The sequence below is a fragment of the Glandiceps talaboti genome, chromosome 16, assembly GCF_964340395.1.
Source record: "Glandiceps talaboti chromosome 16, keGlaTala1.1, whole genome shotgun sequence".
In the NCBI taxonomy this organism is placed as follows: Eukaryota; Metazoa; Hemichordata; class Enteropneusta; family Spengelidae; genus Glandiceps; species Glandiceps talaboti.
The window spans coordinates 23211800-23229540 of NC_135564.1; the positions used below are offsets into that span (position 1 = coordinate 23211800).

General features: G+C 37.5%; 1 protein-coding gene across 5 annotated transcripts in view; it reads left to right on the forward strand.

Annotated features, from left to right (window-relative positions):
- Positions 1-17741, forward strand: part of LOC144447248 (lysophosphatidic acid phosphatase type 6-like) — a 178392-nt gene that overhangs the window by 2168 nt on the left and 158483 nt on the right. For all 5 annotated transcript variants that reach the window (XR_013482002.1, XM_078137162.1, XM_078137160.1 and 2 more), the window contains exons 2-3: positions 6732-6863; positions 14416-14546. Coding sequence is in view for 4 of the 5 variants with exons in the window: in XM_078137162.1 (XP_077993288.1) it covers positions 6732-6863; positions 14416-14546 (263 nt within the window). In the remaining variant the exon portion in view is untranslated. The remainder of the gene's footprint in view (positions 1-6731; positions 6864-14415; positions 14547-17741) is intronic.

The following is a 17741-nucleotide window of genomic DNA, read 5'->3' on the forward strand; positions in this document are numbered from 1 at the left end:
CAGCATCATGTTTGGCATATATTAAATTCACAGCTAGCTAGCTGTGGTCAGTTCACACTTCGTCTTTGTAAAGAGTCGAGTATTAACGTAGTATATAACGGCGACCTCAGAGATAACTCCTAAACTGAATAATTTTGACACATTCATTAGTTTGTCGCTCATTGAGGAATAGTGCAAAATTTGAAGTCACCAGTTTGGTTAAAATAGCATTAGTCTGAGTTCATAAAACACGCATGCATAGTCATTGCGCCACAATGCATCCTTGGGTAAACCACCAATTTCTTATCGCATAGAGACTATCGCATAGTGTTTATGATGCGCATGCGTAGTCATTGAGCACTTGAACCACTATGCGGCCTGGGGAGAAATCATTTTGGTCAAAAAAAATTTCACATCTCTCATTCGTGCTCAGAAAATGTCCCAAATTGAACCCAAGACTTTCTGTAGACGCCATTCCCAGCTGTGCACATATTTTTATATGTAAATATATGGTACTCACTACTCCCCCAATTTTTCACCCCTGTGCTCCACTTCAGCGATGTACAGTATGGTATACTACATTAGACTAATGGCGTCCATACATAACAATGCGAGATTTCTTTAAGGAGAGAGGGAGACACAGACAGACAAAGGAAGGTATACACAAATATCTTCGCATGGCTGTCACCCAACTCATCACTGAATATACATTTTAGAAGATATTGCTGCGAAGCTGTGAGAAAATTTTCAATTTACTCAGTAAACATCCGCTCCTGAGGTTTAAACTGGTTCAAATCACAAGCAAAATATTTTGGCTCCCCCCTTTCAGATCATCAGAATTTTCATGGCCCCCTCCTTTGAACCCTCAATTTCTTTCATGCACCCCCCCTCCAATTTCTCTGCCATAAATTCTGACCCCAGCCCAATGAAGTTTGTCAATTTATTTCAACATCATTATAATTTTAAGTATATTTATTACACCTTGAAGTTCTTACATAAGCTGTCATTGGTCAGAATTGAATCACATGACCTTCTTTAAATAGACTTGCCCAGACTCTTGCCTGGCACTTTTGCCTGCTGGAGTTATTTTGACCATTGCGTATCTATTCTACAGCATGTTTTACCAGTGTTGCGTGCTTGAGATGTCAAAGTCAATACAATGAGACATACAAGCTCATTTCATGCAGAAGTTTGAATAAATACAAAATACAGATTAGCTATGGGGACACTCAAGCTCCTACAAATAATGCCATGTCCATATTCAGTAGTTATCCACAGTTTAGAAATGCACCATCAATGGGAAACTATTCTTTTGATGATGAATGATGATGAATGAAAAATAATTATGTGAATGAGTGGACTGTGTAATAACATTAATAACACATGCACTTGGGCAACATCATAATTTATTACACCTCAACGTTCTTACACAAGCTGTCATTGGTCAGAATCGAATCACATGACCTACTTTAAATAGACTATTGCCCGTGTGGTGATATTGCCTGCACGTGCACAGACTAATGCCCGGCACTATTGCCCACTGGATTTATTTCGAACGTTGCACATCTATTCTGCACATTTTCCAGTTTTACTTGCTCGAGATGGCAAACTAACTACAGTAAGTCACATAAGCTTATTTCTAGCAGAAATTTGAATAAACACATTTTTTATACAATTACAGATTGGCTCCTACAACTAATGCATACCATGTCCGTATCTGATGCTTAACTGCAAGTACAGTTTGGAAATGCACCTAAGTCCTTGAAAGGGAAACTTTTCTATCGATGACGAATGATGATGAATGAAGAGAAGCTATGTGAATGATTGGACGAATGATGAGTGGATGGTGTAATAAAATTAATAACATGTGCTCGGGAAATATCACAATTTTTTTACCAAAATTTTGATAAAGCGTGCCAACCCTTGTTTAGGCACTAAATTGTGATATTGTCCTCACTGGCATGTGTTATTATTTAATAAATGCCTGCCATCAGGCAGGTACTCTTTAACAAAATGTTGATGCTGCCCACACCATTGGCTTTGGGCATCATCAAAGTTTTGTAAAGAGTGTCAACCCTTGTGCAGACACCAAATTGTGCCTCAATTGAATCCAGAAAATGTTAGTTCTTATCTTGTTTTTGTCTTTGTTTTTATAGTAATTTATTGGGTATCTTTCTTAAATGTACAAGTCATAATACTAGTATAATAGTATTTTTTCTGTGTGAATACAACATCAATTATCGTACAAATAATAATATAGGAGACCACTTTTCCAAATGCACTGTCATTTTGTTTTTCTGTTTTGCAATAAAGTTCTCTATCTGATATATCCGTCTTATAAAAGATGCCAATCCTGCAAAAGTTCCGTTCATTTTGCAGTAGTAAGTATGTTTTCTTACCAGCAAACTAATAAAGTTAACTAACAGAGGTTCATCCGGATCTGATATAATCAAACAGAGTTTGCTTGGTGGTGACCTCAACTCTAGTGAGTCTCCCCAATAAAGTAACAAATTCCTCCACAGGGACACTGAAAATGGGCATGCATAGAATAAATGTTCATAGCTTTTGACTTTGTTCATGCAGAATGTACACAGAGGGGTTGGAAATTTCTGGGGATTTAGTTTGTGGAGTTTCTCATTAGTATATAGAATGTTATGTCGTAATTTAAATTGAAACTCTCTTGTTTTGCTGTCGATGGTCATCTTCAGCATTAATTTATGCATTTTTTCCCATTCTAGAGTACCTGAGTTTAGAACTCCTTGCAACCTTTCTTGGCTCACCGGTGCGGTAAAGATCCTGTTCTTAAATTCATTCTTTATAATATGTCTTGAGAAGCCCTCTAATGGGTTTGGTGTTCCGTTTATCAGAATGTAAATTTTGTCTAATCCATTTTCTTTTTGCTTCATGTCACCCGGAATGGCCGATATCAAACCCATCCACTTTAGTTTGTGTAACAAGGAGAATTGTGCCCCTTCAATTATTGGCCATGGTTTTGCTCTGTCCTCATCGAAGAGATCAGAGATTTTCAAAATTCCTATTAAAGCAAAATCCCTGAAATAGACTGATTTTCCCCCTATGAGAATGTTTTGGTTGTTCCAAACAATCTGATTTTTTCCTTCATATTGCATTTCAGTTTCCTCGGACCAAGCATCAAGACATTCCGTGAAAGAATCTGTAAATCGCACCATAGCCTTTCTGTTTTAAAGTTGCACTTAAATATGATATTTCCTCCCAAATTTTCCAATTTCTTTTCTATGAAAAGCTTCCATGGATGAGATATCTCTGGGTTAATAAAACGCTGTATCCATATGATTCTTTGTTGTTTTTTCATTATATGTAGATTTGTCATTTTCAAGCCACCCGGCCCATATCATTGTATTCCTTGCTATCCTATCCTTCCCGTTCCATAAGAAGTCATGCATTATTTTATGAACTTCCTGAATGGTGGTTTTCCCAATAACACCTGAACTCAAAACATATGTGATCTGGGAGATCCCAAATGTCTTAATCAGTTGGAGTTTGCCGAATAATGAGAGCTTTCTGCCCTTCCAGGAGTTGAGAATAGTTTTCATATTTTCCACTGCTTTGCTTACATTTTTCTGTTTGACTTCCTTGTTGTATGAGAAATAAATTCCTACTCTCTTGATAGGTGCCGTGGGCCAATTGACCCCGAACATCTTGTCGTTTCTTTCCCTCCACTTTCCCAGCCATACCCCTTGTGTTTTATAATGAGATGCTGATGCATTGTTTACTTGATGCCATGTAAATGAGATGCTCACATCAGGACTGTGCAAGAATAATGCTGTTTATGTACACTTATCCCCAAGAGCATTCTTCATGAACTGTGCAAGCACATTGCTTAACAAGTGCAAGCAGAGTTCAAGCATAATCTCCCATTATGCGCGATCTGTACTGTACGTACATTTACCCATGCATACATGTATGGATTGCTATTGGTATCATTTGAACATAATGAATTTTAGCTCTATATCTGATTTTTGAAGTCCCAGTAAAAGTTAGTTGTCGAAAAAGTTGTTCAAATGTCCGCTACCTATTCTCAGTACAGGAAAGCTTGACTTGATTTCATTCCACCTTCGCGATCCCCTACATACCCGCGATATGTAAACTAGTTTCCACGGCAAATAATAAACACAATTCAAACTGCCGTAACATCGCTAGTACGCAGAAAGTTTACATACTTTATAGTAAGCATGGTACTGGTCTATACTTTGATTCTGTACAACTCATTTACGGCGACAATACCCTTTATGTAACACTTAGTTCAAGAATTTCGTTATGCACGCCACAATGAGGTGAAGTCCCATGGCTCTCAAGTTTGTTTGGTTTCTCAAAATATAGAATTCAGATCTGGAGAGAAACTTATCGATATACAGTTCTATATACGTACCTTTTATACAAGCAACCCCAATTCTTTGAACGGTCTAGAACAAAGCCAATCAATGTCGGAAAATTGGGGAACATTTGACCCAATTAAACCACTGAGTAGTACTGAGTAAACTGCCCAACATTGCAACACAGTAACAACATTTACTTATCTCATTTGCATTGTTGTGATAACATGTTAATACAAATAAACTCACCCTTAGTAGCAAAAGATTTATATTAAAAAAAAGAGGGATTTTCAATTTTGATCAAAGAAGAGATGGTATGAATTTATCTTGGCGAATTCTCCAGCAAGAATTTTCAGTAGAAGGCTGGTAATTTCACCTAGACGATCAAGCTGACCTGGTTTGACTGATGATCTCCTCATGCATGCTTTCAGAAACAAATACGTGTGATTATCGGAACAAGGAAAAACAACATTTTCAAATTTGAAATAGTGAAGAGATGGTATGAAGTTATGTAGGCGAAATCTCCTGCATGATTGCCTGCAGATGCGATCTTACGGCCAACCACACATGTAATAATGGGAAGCTTTTATAGTAAGTTGTAGCATAGAACTCACGGTAGGCGTTTTTTAAGGCCAACAAAAAAAAAAGGATTGTTTTCTGGTGAGTTTGCATCACTTAAATACCCCGCCTCGATCTTTTTTTTTCTCCTGTTTGTCCAGCCAGTGCAGACTGCAGATCCAAGGGAAAACAAAAATAACTCTCCCTACATTAATTGCTACTTCAGGGAAGACAACTGCAGAACTAATCTACAACAATTAAAACAAAAATTTGCATCGTCACACCACTTTAGGCAACGTTTCCTGACCAGAAATGACAACTTTCTTTTGTGTGGCCAAAATTAATTAATTTTTAATTACCGAAAAATGGCAATATCTTATTAAAACTGAAAGCTACATCGATAATAATTTCAGGACAGATGCGCTTAGGTATCACAAATGTATGTACCAAATTATATTGAATTTGAAGCGTATGCTCTTCAAATATAGCCTAATTATTGAAAACCATTAATTACGTAAATTACTCATTAATGTTCTTGGAATGTTTACCAAAACCTAATCAGTTCTTGCCATTACCCTACGGAACACGTCTACCAAATTTCGTTCGAATTGATCCAGCCGTTTTTTAGAAAATGGTGATACAGGCAGACAGACAGACAGACAGACAGACACACACACACACAGACATTTCTACCCCTAATATAAAACCTTCCTTACGGAAGGTAAAAAGTACTTGGTGAATGATACTGAAACTTGGTTAAATGTTTCTAGAAGTGTTATTCTGCAGATTTTCCTCAAAACATTTTGACACAATTGGCCCTAGCAACCATGACCACACCCTTAGCAACAACCAATGGCAGTGTATTTTGGTTAAATAACATCATCTGGTAGGCAAGTGAGTAGACATTCAAAAAATGTATGTAGCTGTTCCTAGCAACCATAACCACGCCCATAGCAACGGTCAAAACGGTGGTGTATTTCGCAAAGATCACAACAGGGATTAATAGACAAGTGAATAGACATTCAAAAAATGTGTGTAAATGTGCCTAGCAACAAGAACACGCCCATAGCAATAGCCAAATTTCACGTATATTGCAAAGATAATAACAGGGTTGGATAGGCAACTGGATAGTTACTCAGCAAATGAACACCTATACCTAGCATGGATCAGCATGTGGGTAAACATTTAAAAAAAATGTACAGTTGTGCTACAATGCCATTGGCGCTATTTTTATAGTTCATTGCTCATTTTTATGTAGTTAATTGTGAAGCAGCTACATCGACACAACATTGTATCCATTTTAACAGATAAAAAGCGTAAATAGCATAGGTCATGGCTGATTGATGTGATGGTTTTTCAGGTTTTTTCTTCACTTTTAGTGGCAAGTAGTTCTTTGGAAGTATTTTATTTCTATTTTAATAAGAGGGTGCTCAGAAATTACAAGGGAGTGTGGCACCCCTGTTAACTTGTATGGGGAGAATCCTGGCTCAATGGTGCCATATTTGCTGTTAAATTTCAGAGTATGCATCATACCACTTTGTAGGTGTAAATACATACTGACTCCATGCAAGTGCCTATATCCATATTATCAAGTATGAGGACCTTGATGACTTTCAAGGTCAAATAACCAAATTGGGTTATCTTCATAGCTTTTTGAATAAAACATTTCAAGTGATAATATTTTAATCATGACTTGAGTGGAATGTCTTCGATTTACAGTAAGGCTTGCCTCATTTTGAAAACCCCCAAAGAAACCCTTTCAATGACACATAATGAGATATACCTAACACTAATGAACAGTGAAGACATGTTTAATCTGTATTACTTTCTCTGCCAATACAGGTCATATGGGATAAAGATAGTCTGTTTGCTGGAGGAGAACATCTGATGGCAGATTTTGGAGTGAAAAACTTGGATGGAGGGCCACCACCAATATCACGACTAGAAAACATCTATCGAAAAAGAATACTCCCAGTAAGGACAATAGAAAAGACTGATGTGAAATGAAAAGAAATGAATTCAGAAATGAATTCTTGATTGAGAATCGATACTAAGAAGTGACTTTTTTTTTTTAGCACAACTGCTTTATTCATTTTTTGTTTGTTTTTGATTTTGTTGTTCTGGGAGTGATTGCTGCCTCCCACATCTGACCCTGTATAATAGAACGGCTCAAATGTAGTGCTTTTAAATACCAAAGTCAACCAATCAGTGAGCTTCTTTTTTAAGCCTGGTTGGCTTTCTGTGAGCAGGTTGGCTTCTGCTAAACTAAAGTACCAGCTTTTTAGCTCCGCTGTCAGTGAAAGCTGCATGGAGTTTAAGAGTTAGGTTGATTCTCTGTCATCGTCCGTCGTCTGTCTGTCAACTTTTTCTATATTTTACATCTTCTCCAAAACCAAAATGGCATCCTCCAGGAAACGTAAAGTTAAGCACATAAATTCTTTTGAAATGTTTGGTTTTTCAAAGAGATCTTCAACTAAGTTTGGTAGGTTGAGTTGTAACACTGTTCAGAGTGTAGGAATTTTCATTTAATTTGAATCAAAATATCTCAAATAACAGGCAGGGATTGTACTAGACTTTGAAACCAGTGAGTCCCAGGGACCCATCACAGCTGATAATAAAAAAAAATGGGGTCCTATTTTATTATCATTTATTATCACTCATATCCAAACAAATGTCTTCATAAACATTCATTCATAATAAATCCACACATACACATCGTCATATCATGTTATTAAATACCTTTTATTTTGAATGCATGTGTTGTAACTTGTATGTATTCATCAATACAACACACTAAAATTACATACTCTCCAATACACATTCCAAGACATACTGTGTTACATATTTACTGTAGTTCATTCTCGCAAACCAGAGCTGTTACTTCTTCCGCAAACTTATGTAATGGACGATGCCATAAAAGAGGCCGTGGTTTGCAACGCTAATTTAGTTATCAACTGGAGGTACGAAGTACTTCACACATGGTAGTTCCGATCGACGTTTCACTATGTGATCATGGAGGCAGCCATATTTGTTTACATTCTCACTACTGTAAAAAACCTTGTGTCAGCATCATCAGGAACTTTACATCTGTCTTACAAAACATATAAACATTCATATAAATGCAGTACTAAAGTTGATTTGTGTTGATCATGCGTGTAAAAGAAAAATAACCGATAGCATGGGTGATTGATGTTCTGACAATCGATCTCAATAGAGATGTTTCGGAGAAACTCGCGTGAGGTATATATTGTAGTAAAGAAACGATTCGTGGTTGCGATGGATGTGATGCAGATCGAAGTTTTGTCTGCCTTAGAAAGCTACAAACTCCATTGTCGGACGAATCAAGTCTTTTGGGGATGAATAAAAGTCGCGTGAGATCGTCGCGTGAAAATGCTCGCGTGAAAATGACATCACCAACGATGGAAAACCCCAGCATGCATTATCACTACGTACGTGTGTCGGCATGAGTGAAAGATACCGACTTTCTCATTGAACGAAGTACATTGTCACTGTCATTGAGCAGTGATGGGTCCCAGGGAACCCACCGGTGAAAATTGAAGTGGGTCCCATTCAAATGCATTTGCATCCTGGATGCGGAATAATGCGTTAACGCGAACCCTGACAGGATTTCCGATCGTATCGCGATGTCATCGTACTACCCATTCTTGATGGGTTTGGGGTACCTCTGAACATTTCTTGGGTCTTGAAGGCGTCGTAATTAACTAATGTTGGAGTTAGCAAATGTCAGATTTTTTGGCAGCTAAGGCGTAATTTAGCAAAAAATCCACCCAACTTTGTGATTCAAATCTAAGAGATCTCGAACAAATTTGGTTAGGTTGAGTTGTAATACTGTCCGAAGTGTGGGTATATTTATTTAATTGTTTAATTTGAATCAAAATGTCACAAAAGACAGGATTTCTAATCGTATGACATGATCATAATCATATATTCAATCATAGACAGTATGAATTGAGGGCGCTGTTCCCGAACGTATAGGGTCGTCAATTCATCTCTACAACTTGCTGATTTTATTCAAACACCAAGCCATTACAAATCTTCATCTCGAAACATCCTTCTTATGATGTCGTAAACCGACTGAACTGTATTGTCGTGTATTTATCATTTCTCCAAAGAATTAAAACGAACTTTTCATTTGACTGAACACAGCCAGGGACATTTCATTTCAACCCTTTGTCTTATTGCACATTAATGCTAATGAGACTATGCCTAAATGTAATGATTGTGTTGAAACCAAAGGTGTTAAGTTAACTTTACGTAAGGGGACTTATTTCTCTGCGACAACTGCAAAGAAAAACAGTTCCCTTCAACCTCAAAACCAAAAAGACAGAACGAGAACGAGAAAATCTGACGAAAACTTCGAAGAGGGAAATAGAAAGTACCATGGTGGATCAAAAAGTGAACGACATCAACAGAAAGTTGGAATGCTTGCCATCTGTCGTAAATGACATTCATGACATCAAGCAATCTTAAACTGCCAGCATCACATCACTTGAGTTTTTCAACACACTGGTCGAAGAAATGCGATTGATCAGATTGATCAACTGCAGATTGATCAACTGCAGCATGACAACAAACACCTACTACAACAAAATGAGGAATGAACACAACGGATAACAGCAATGGAGAATACTCAAGAAGACCAAAACCGATATAGTAGAAGAGAAAACGTCGAAATCTATGGAATTTCCAGAGACTCCGAAAGAAAAGAACAATGACATAACGCTAGCTGTGGTAAAAATCATTAACACTGAAATAACAATTAATGATATTGAAGTGACACATAGAATTGGAAAGCAACTAGAAAGGGGAGGCAAGACGACCTATCACCCAATCATAGTGAAATTCGAAAAGTAGAAGAACTCGCAATACAGTGTACAGAGGAAGAAAGAAGATGAAGAATACTACAATGGACAAACTGGGTTACAGAGAGAAGAACAACATTTATATCAACGAAAACCTGACAGCATTCAAACGGCAATTAATGAAGAAAACTAACGAGAAAAGGAAGGCTCTACACTACAACACTACAAATATCTGTGAACATACAACGGTAATATCTTTGTCAAAAAAGAACAACAAGCACCATCTGTCATTGTTCGTAATGAGACTGATCTGTTGAAAATCAAGTAAATGAACATGAGATGATCTCTTTTGAACTACTCTGACACTTTCCATGCAGTTACCAGAGACAAATCTTTTTCATGTTTCTACAGGTACTTTTTCAATTTCCGATTTCAATGATACTTTTTTGAATAGCGACAGTGCACTCTCTATATCCCATATAAATATAAGATCTCTTAAGAAAAATTTTGAAGAATTGAAATTAGTTTTAGAAGACTGCATTAAAAACAAGTTCAAATTCATTGCATTACCAGAAATGTGGCAAATACAGAACAAAGATATACTTAGTATGAATGATTACACATTAGAAACAAAATGCAGAGATTATGGTAGAGGAGGTGGTGGGGTAGGAGTATATGTGCACGCCTCTATGCAATATGCTGTCAAAAATGATACATGTATTTCTGTTCCTAGTGAAGAATCACTGTGGGTAGAAAGGTAAAAACCACATTCTTGATATCATTTATTGGCCACCTAGTGAAGATGAAATGACATTCATGGTTTAGAAAATACTTTTATGTCTATCAATACTAAATATCATGGTTGTGTTTTAGTCGGCGACTTTAACATTAATGTCAGTAAGTTTTCTAATATGTCCAATAAATTGTTAGATAATCTTTCCTGTCTAAACTTTGTACAAGTGATAAATGATCCGACTTGTGTAACTAGAACTTTGCAAACCATTATAGATCATATTTATACAAACTGTTGTGATAAATATGTAGAATCTGGTGTTATTCTTGCCGATATTTCTGATCATTTACCAGTGTTTGTATTTTTGTATCCAAAGGTCATACAGAAATTCATTACAAGGTGTCTGATATGGTAGAATGTTTTAACGACTTTTTTGTCAATGAAGGTGCAAACCTTGCCCATAGAATTGACAATTCAACGGCATCTTTAAAAGATTTTAAAGCATATTTGAAGAGTCCAAACCAACATTCATTTTTTCTCCACCCGGTAATGGCGAATAATGTCAAAGAAGTTATAGCACCCCTTGATATTGGAAAGGCCACAGGGCATGACACTTTAAATGTGAGACTGGTTAAAGACGCAGTAGACAAAATTTTGAAACCACTAAGTTATATTATAAATTTATCATTTTTAAAGGGAGAGTTCCCTGAAGATTTAAAAATAGCAAGGGTCATACCTATATACAAAAAAAGCAATACTGAAAACATGGGAAACTATAGGCCGGTATCAATATTACCAGTGTTGAGCAAAGTTTTTGAAAAAATTGTCAACAAGCAAATTATAAATTTCCTGGATAACTTCAATATACTTTATAATCATCAGTATGGCTTTAGAAAATGGTACAGCGCAAAACTTTCATTAATTCATCTTTCTCAATACCTACTTGAAGAAATTGATAAAGGGATCGAATCCAACTCTAGGTCTATTTATAGATTTTTCCAAAGCTTTTGATACGATAAATCACAATATCTTGCTTGCGAAATTGGAATACTATGGAATCAGAGGGTTGTCACTACAATGAATGCAAAACTATCTTTCATCTAGAGGACAGTTTGATGACATCAATGGTGTTAAGTCACAGAAAAGGAGTACAGTTTGTGGTGTCCCACAAGGCTCAATTTTAGGCCCAACATTATTTTTAATTTACATAAATGATATCCCGTCATCATCAAATGTTTTTGATTTTCGATTATATGCAGACGATTCTAATTTATTCCATACCATTAGAAATAGAACCAATGTGATTGATCTAAATGGAGTAAATGATGATTTTCAAAATGTAGTCGACTGGTGTGATGCCAACAGACTGACTAACAATGCAACAAAGACAAATTTTACAATAGTGAAAAGTAACAGAAAAAATATAGAGTGTACTGGATCACTTCTTTTGAAGGACAATGTCATCAGCAGCGCTGATAATGTGACTTTCGTTGGTGTGGTTTTGGACAGTAATCTTTCCTGGAAGCAACATATTGCAGAGGTGCGGACAAAAATTAGTAGATGTACAGGTGTATTTCTAAAACTACGTCATACGGTGCCACAATATACTCTTGTTCTCTTATATAACACCTTTGTACTTCCTCATATTACATACTGTGTGAAGGTATGGGCAACACCTATCCTACATATTTAAATGACATTATTCTGATTCAAAAGAAGTTGGTTCACATCATGACCTTTAGCAGCTGAACAGCACATACTCCACCACTCTTTAGAAAACTTGGTATTTTAGACATATATAAACAACATAAAGTACAACTTGCAGTTTTTGTACATGACACCTTGCATTGTAGACTGCTGAGTACATTTCGTAACTTTTTCACATCCATCGCTCATAATCGTGGTACACGCCAAAGTATTAGGAAAGATTTAGCAATACCAAGAATCAAACACTAAGCAGGTCAATTCATAGTAAAATACGCTGCCACTAAGGTCTGTATTAGCATTCCCGACTCAATCGGGAATACAACATGTTGAAGCCATTTTAAACAGCTATGCATAGATCATCTTCAGTTCAACGAATAATCAATCTTATTATCTATATCTTTCTGCATCTCAACTTTCATCACTCGGTGTCACACTTGTTTTTGTCTTTTTCAGCTTTTAATGAATGTGTTTCCCTCAATTTGTTTGTTACACCTGTAAAGTTCAGTGTTAAACATTTTTGAACTTCTTGAGAGAAGGCTTGTAAATATTGAACCCCAGTAATGAAGAAATCCATTGTACATTTATTTTCAGAAAATACAAACAGTTTGCCCAGATATATTTGTTGAATTTTGTTAGATACTTAAATAAGCGGGAACGGACTTGACTAGTTGCCAGGCAACTAATTTCCATTTTCCCCGTTTTCCCATCTTGTTGAAATAAGTATGAATTTTCTTATGTATTTGTATCTTAATATAATGCCTTTTTAGTCCCCGCTGGACAAAGTCTGTGACAGGGACTTATGGATTGGGTGCATGCGTCCGTGCGTGAGTCCGTCCGTCCGTCCGTCCAGAGCTGTTTCTTGGAGATGCCTGGACCGATTTTTTTCAAACTTGGTACAGGGGCAACATACAATGGCATACATATGCACATCAATTTGTTTCATGATACGATCCAATATGGCCACCTAGCAGCCATTTTGTTTGCAAATTTTCCCTGTCCAAAGCCATAACTCAGACATGCTTGAACAGCTCTCATTCAAAGTTGGTATTAGGACAGTGTTCTATGACATACATGTGCATATTCATTGTTGTCATGGTACAATCCAATATGGCCGCCTGGCAGCCATTTTGTTTGCGAATTTTCCATGTCCAAAGCCATAACTCAGACATGCTTGAACAGATCTCATTCAAAGTTGGTATTAGGACAGTATATGGCTGCCTAGCATTATTATTATGATTTCTCAGATTCAACAAGTCATTGAGAATGACATAGTCCCCGCTATGATTGGGTGTTAACGAACTGGCAGTTTATGTTGCCATTTTCTTGATATCACTACTGTGATCACGCAACAACACTTGTGAACCTAAATCAAACAGACTTAGATATGTTGTGTCTGCTCGTTGGACATGGAACATGCCTACTCATGTTGTGTCTCCTCGTTGGACATCTGACATGCCTACTCTTCAAGATGACATGATGGAATAAACCATTCAACAATAAAGTATGGGTCGGGTACAGGGGGGGGGGGGGATGGTTCAACCTGTTCAAGCATGTCTGAGTTATGGCTTTGGACATGTAAACTGCGCCAACAAAATCGCTGCCAGGCAGCCATATCGGATTGTATCATGACAAAAATGGATATGCACATGTATGTCATAGATCTTTCCAAAATCTTCCGGTCCAGCCTGAAGATTTAGCAGTCTCGGTCCACTGGGCCGGCGTTAATGTTTGAGCCCTGCTTGATGATCCCATCAGTGATATGCAAATTAGGGCTAAAATGTGTCTTTTGGGTTAAAAATTAATAATTCCAAAACTAATAAGCAGATTGGGCTGAAATTTTATAGGAGCATTCTTAGGGGTATTATAGAAGGGTAGACAAGGGAATAAAGATTCCGAAAATGTATGCAAATATGCCCAGCAACAAGACCACCCCCATAGAACAGCCAAATGAGGGTGTATTTCATTAAAATAATGACAGCGAGTAGTAGGCAAGTAAAACAACATTCTAAAAATGTATGCTAATATACCTAGCAACAAGACCATGCCCATAGCAATAGCCAAATAGTGGTGTATATTTCAAAGGTAACAAAAGGCATGGGTAGGTATGTGAATAAAAATTTCGAATATGTAAGCAAATATGCCGGGCAACAAGACCATGCCCATAGCAACAGTCAAATACAGTTGTGCTACAATGGCATTGGCGCTATTTTTTAACTCAATTTATGACACAAGCTTGTTTATTTTTTGTGTGTTCTCTTTATAGGGTGGCTCATTTGTTGGTCAGCTGACAACTGTTGGAAAAGAACAAATGCATGAACTTGGCAAAATGTACAAGACCGTCTATGTTGATGAACTAAAGTATTTGAATCCATCCTTCAGTCCAGATCATATTTAGTAAGTACAATTTGTTGTTGCTTCTGTTGTTGCCAGTTCTCTCAGAATATCAACAAATAAAAGGATGATATTGGGGTAAAGATATTGTCTGGAGAGTAATACTTAAGATGTAGTTGTAGAAATATGAGGGGGAGGGAGGTCAAAGTAAAAAATGGGGGGAGGGGGGGGGGTCAAAGTGAAACAGGAAAGGTGGCAAGAAAGTGATTGGGCATTAAATAATCATGGTCAAGTCGATGCTGTTTATACCACAGTCTGGGTTACGAATACTAGGCCTATTTGTAGCACAGTCTGGGTTATGAATACCAGACCTATTTGTACCACAGTCTGGGTAAGTAGACCTATTTGTACCACAGTCTTGGTAAGTAGACCTATTTGTACCACAGTCTGGGTAAGTAGAACTATTTGTACCACAGTCTGGGTTATGAATACTAGACCTATTTGTACCACAGTCTGGGTTATGAATACTAGACCTATTTGTACCACAGTCTGGGTTATGAATACTAGACCTATTTGTACCACAGTCTTGGTAAGTAGACTTATTTGTACCATAGTCTTGGTAAGTAGACCTATTTGTACCACAGACTGGGTTATGAATACTAGACCTATTTGTACCACAGTCTTGGTAAGTAGACTTATTTGTACCATAGTCTGGGTAAGTAGACCTATTTGTACCACAGTCTGGGTTATGAATACTTGACCTATTTGTACCACAGTCTGGGTAAGTAGACCTATTTGTACCACAGTCTGGGTTATGAATACCAGACCTATTTGTACCACAGTCTGGGTAAGTAGACCTATTTGTACCACAGTCTGGGTTATGAATACCAGACCTATTTGTACCACAGTCTGGGTAAGTAGACCTATTTGTACCACAGTCTTGGTAAGTAGACCTATTTGTACCACAGTCTGGGTAAGTAGACCTATTTGTACCACAGTCTGGGTTATGAATACTTGACCTATTTGTACCACAGTCTTGGTAAGTAGACCTATTTGTACCACAGTCTGGGTAAGTAGACCTATTTGTACCACAGTCTTGGTAAGTAGACCTATTTGTACCACAGTCTGGGTTATGAATACTAGACCTATTTGTACCACAGTCTGGGTAAGTAGACCTATTTGTACCACAGTCTGGGTAAGTAGACCTATTTGTACCACAGTCTGGGTAAGTAGACCTATTTGTACCACAGTCTGGGTTATGAATACTAGACCTATTTGTACCACAATCTGGGTAAGTAGACCTATTTGTACCACAGTCTGGGTTATGAATACCAGACCTATTTGTACCACAGTCTGGGTAAGTAGACCTATTTGTACCACAGTCTTGGTAAGTAGACCTATTTGTACCACAGTCTGGGTTATGAATACTAGACCTATTTGTACCACAGTCTGGGTAAGTAGACCTATTTGTACCACAGTCTGGGTAAGTAGACCTATTTGTACCACAGTCTGGGTAAGTAGACTTATTTGTACCACAGTCTGGGTTATGAATACTAGACCTATTTGTACCACAATCTGGGTAAGTAGACCTATTTGTACCACAGTCTTGGTAAGTAGACCTATTTGTACCACAGTCTGGGTTATGAATACTAGACCTATTTGTACCACAGTCTTGGTAAGTAGACCTATTTGTACCACAGTCTGGGTAAGTAGACCTATTTGTACCACAGTCTGGGTAAGTAGAGCTATTTGTACCACAGTCTAGGTAAGTAGACCTATTTGTACCGCAGTCTGGGTTATGAATACTAGACCTATTTGTACCACAGTCTGGGTATAAGTAGACCTATTTGTACCACAGTCTGGGTTATGAATACTAGACCTATTTGTACCACAGTCTGGATAAGTAGACCTATTTGTACCACAGTCTGGGTAAGTAGACCTATTTGTACCACAGTCTGGGTTATGAATACTAGACCTATTTGTACCACAGTCTGGGTAAGTAGACCTATTTGTACCACAGTCTTGGTAAGTAGACCTATTTGTACCACAGTCTGGGTTATGAATACTAGACCTATTTGTACCACAGTCTGGGTAAGTAGACCTATTTGTACCACAGTCTGGGTTATGAATACTAGACCTATTTGTACCACAGTCTGGGTAAGTAGACCTATTTGTACCACAGTCTTGGTAAGTAGACCTATTTGTACCACAGTCTGGGTTATGAATACTAGACCTATTTGTACCACAGTCTGGGTTATGAATACTATACCTATTTGTACCACAGTCTGGGTTATGAATACCAGACCTATTTGTACCACAGTCTGGGTAAGTAGACCTATTTGTACCACAGTCTGGGTAAGTAGACCTATTTGTACCACAGTCTGGGTTATGAATACTAGACCTATTTGTACCACAGTCTGGGTTATGAGTCCTTTGATGCCAAAACGAGTCTCCAGCATTTCAAATAGAATGGTATGATAAATATGGTATCAAATCCAAAAGAGCGAAAATTACTTCTGAATATTGATCTGTCGAAAGCATGATGTCATTCTGCACTTTTAACAAAGCTGTTTCTGTGCTATGGAATTTTCAATAGGCTGATTGAAATTTGCAATACAACTGAGAGCTCGATAAATGGTTATCGTATTGTTGAAAATACAATCTTCTCAATGACTTTACTGAGGAATGACAGATTTGATACCGGGCAAAACGTCTGGGCAGATTGGTCTGAAATTTGGCGGGAACGTTCTTTAAGGGATGTAAAGTAAGATTTGTTCATGCCATGATAATGCTATAAAAATATGCAAATTAGGGCTAAAAATGTGGGTTTTTTTAGTCAAAAGTCTATAATTCCAAAAGTACTTTGTTAATTTGGCTGAAGTTTCACAGGGATGTTTCTGATGATGCACGGATCAAGTGATATCAATTACAAGATGATCCCTTCAGCAATACGCAAAAAATCCCTGTGATTAATGGTGTGAAACAGGGCTTCGACTCGGCCCACAAATGAAAGGTTCTTCAACTTCTATTGTATTGATGCAATAAAACCATTAAATCTTTTATAATACCCCTAAGAATGCTCCTATACTTCACATGTCAATGCCAATGGCATGAAAATTACCCTCAGTTTGAGGTTGCTTGGAAACACTGCTTTTACTATTAGCACTGCTTAATTAGTCCCCGGCCGCCGGACGAAGTCCGGGACGGGGACTTATGGATTGGGTTCCGTCTGTCCGTGCGTCCGTGTGTCCGTCCGTC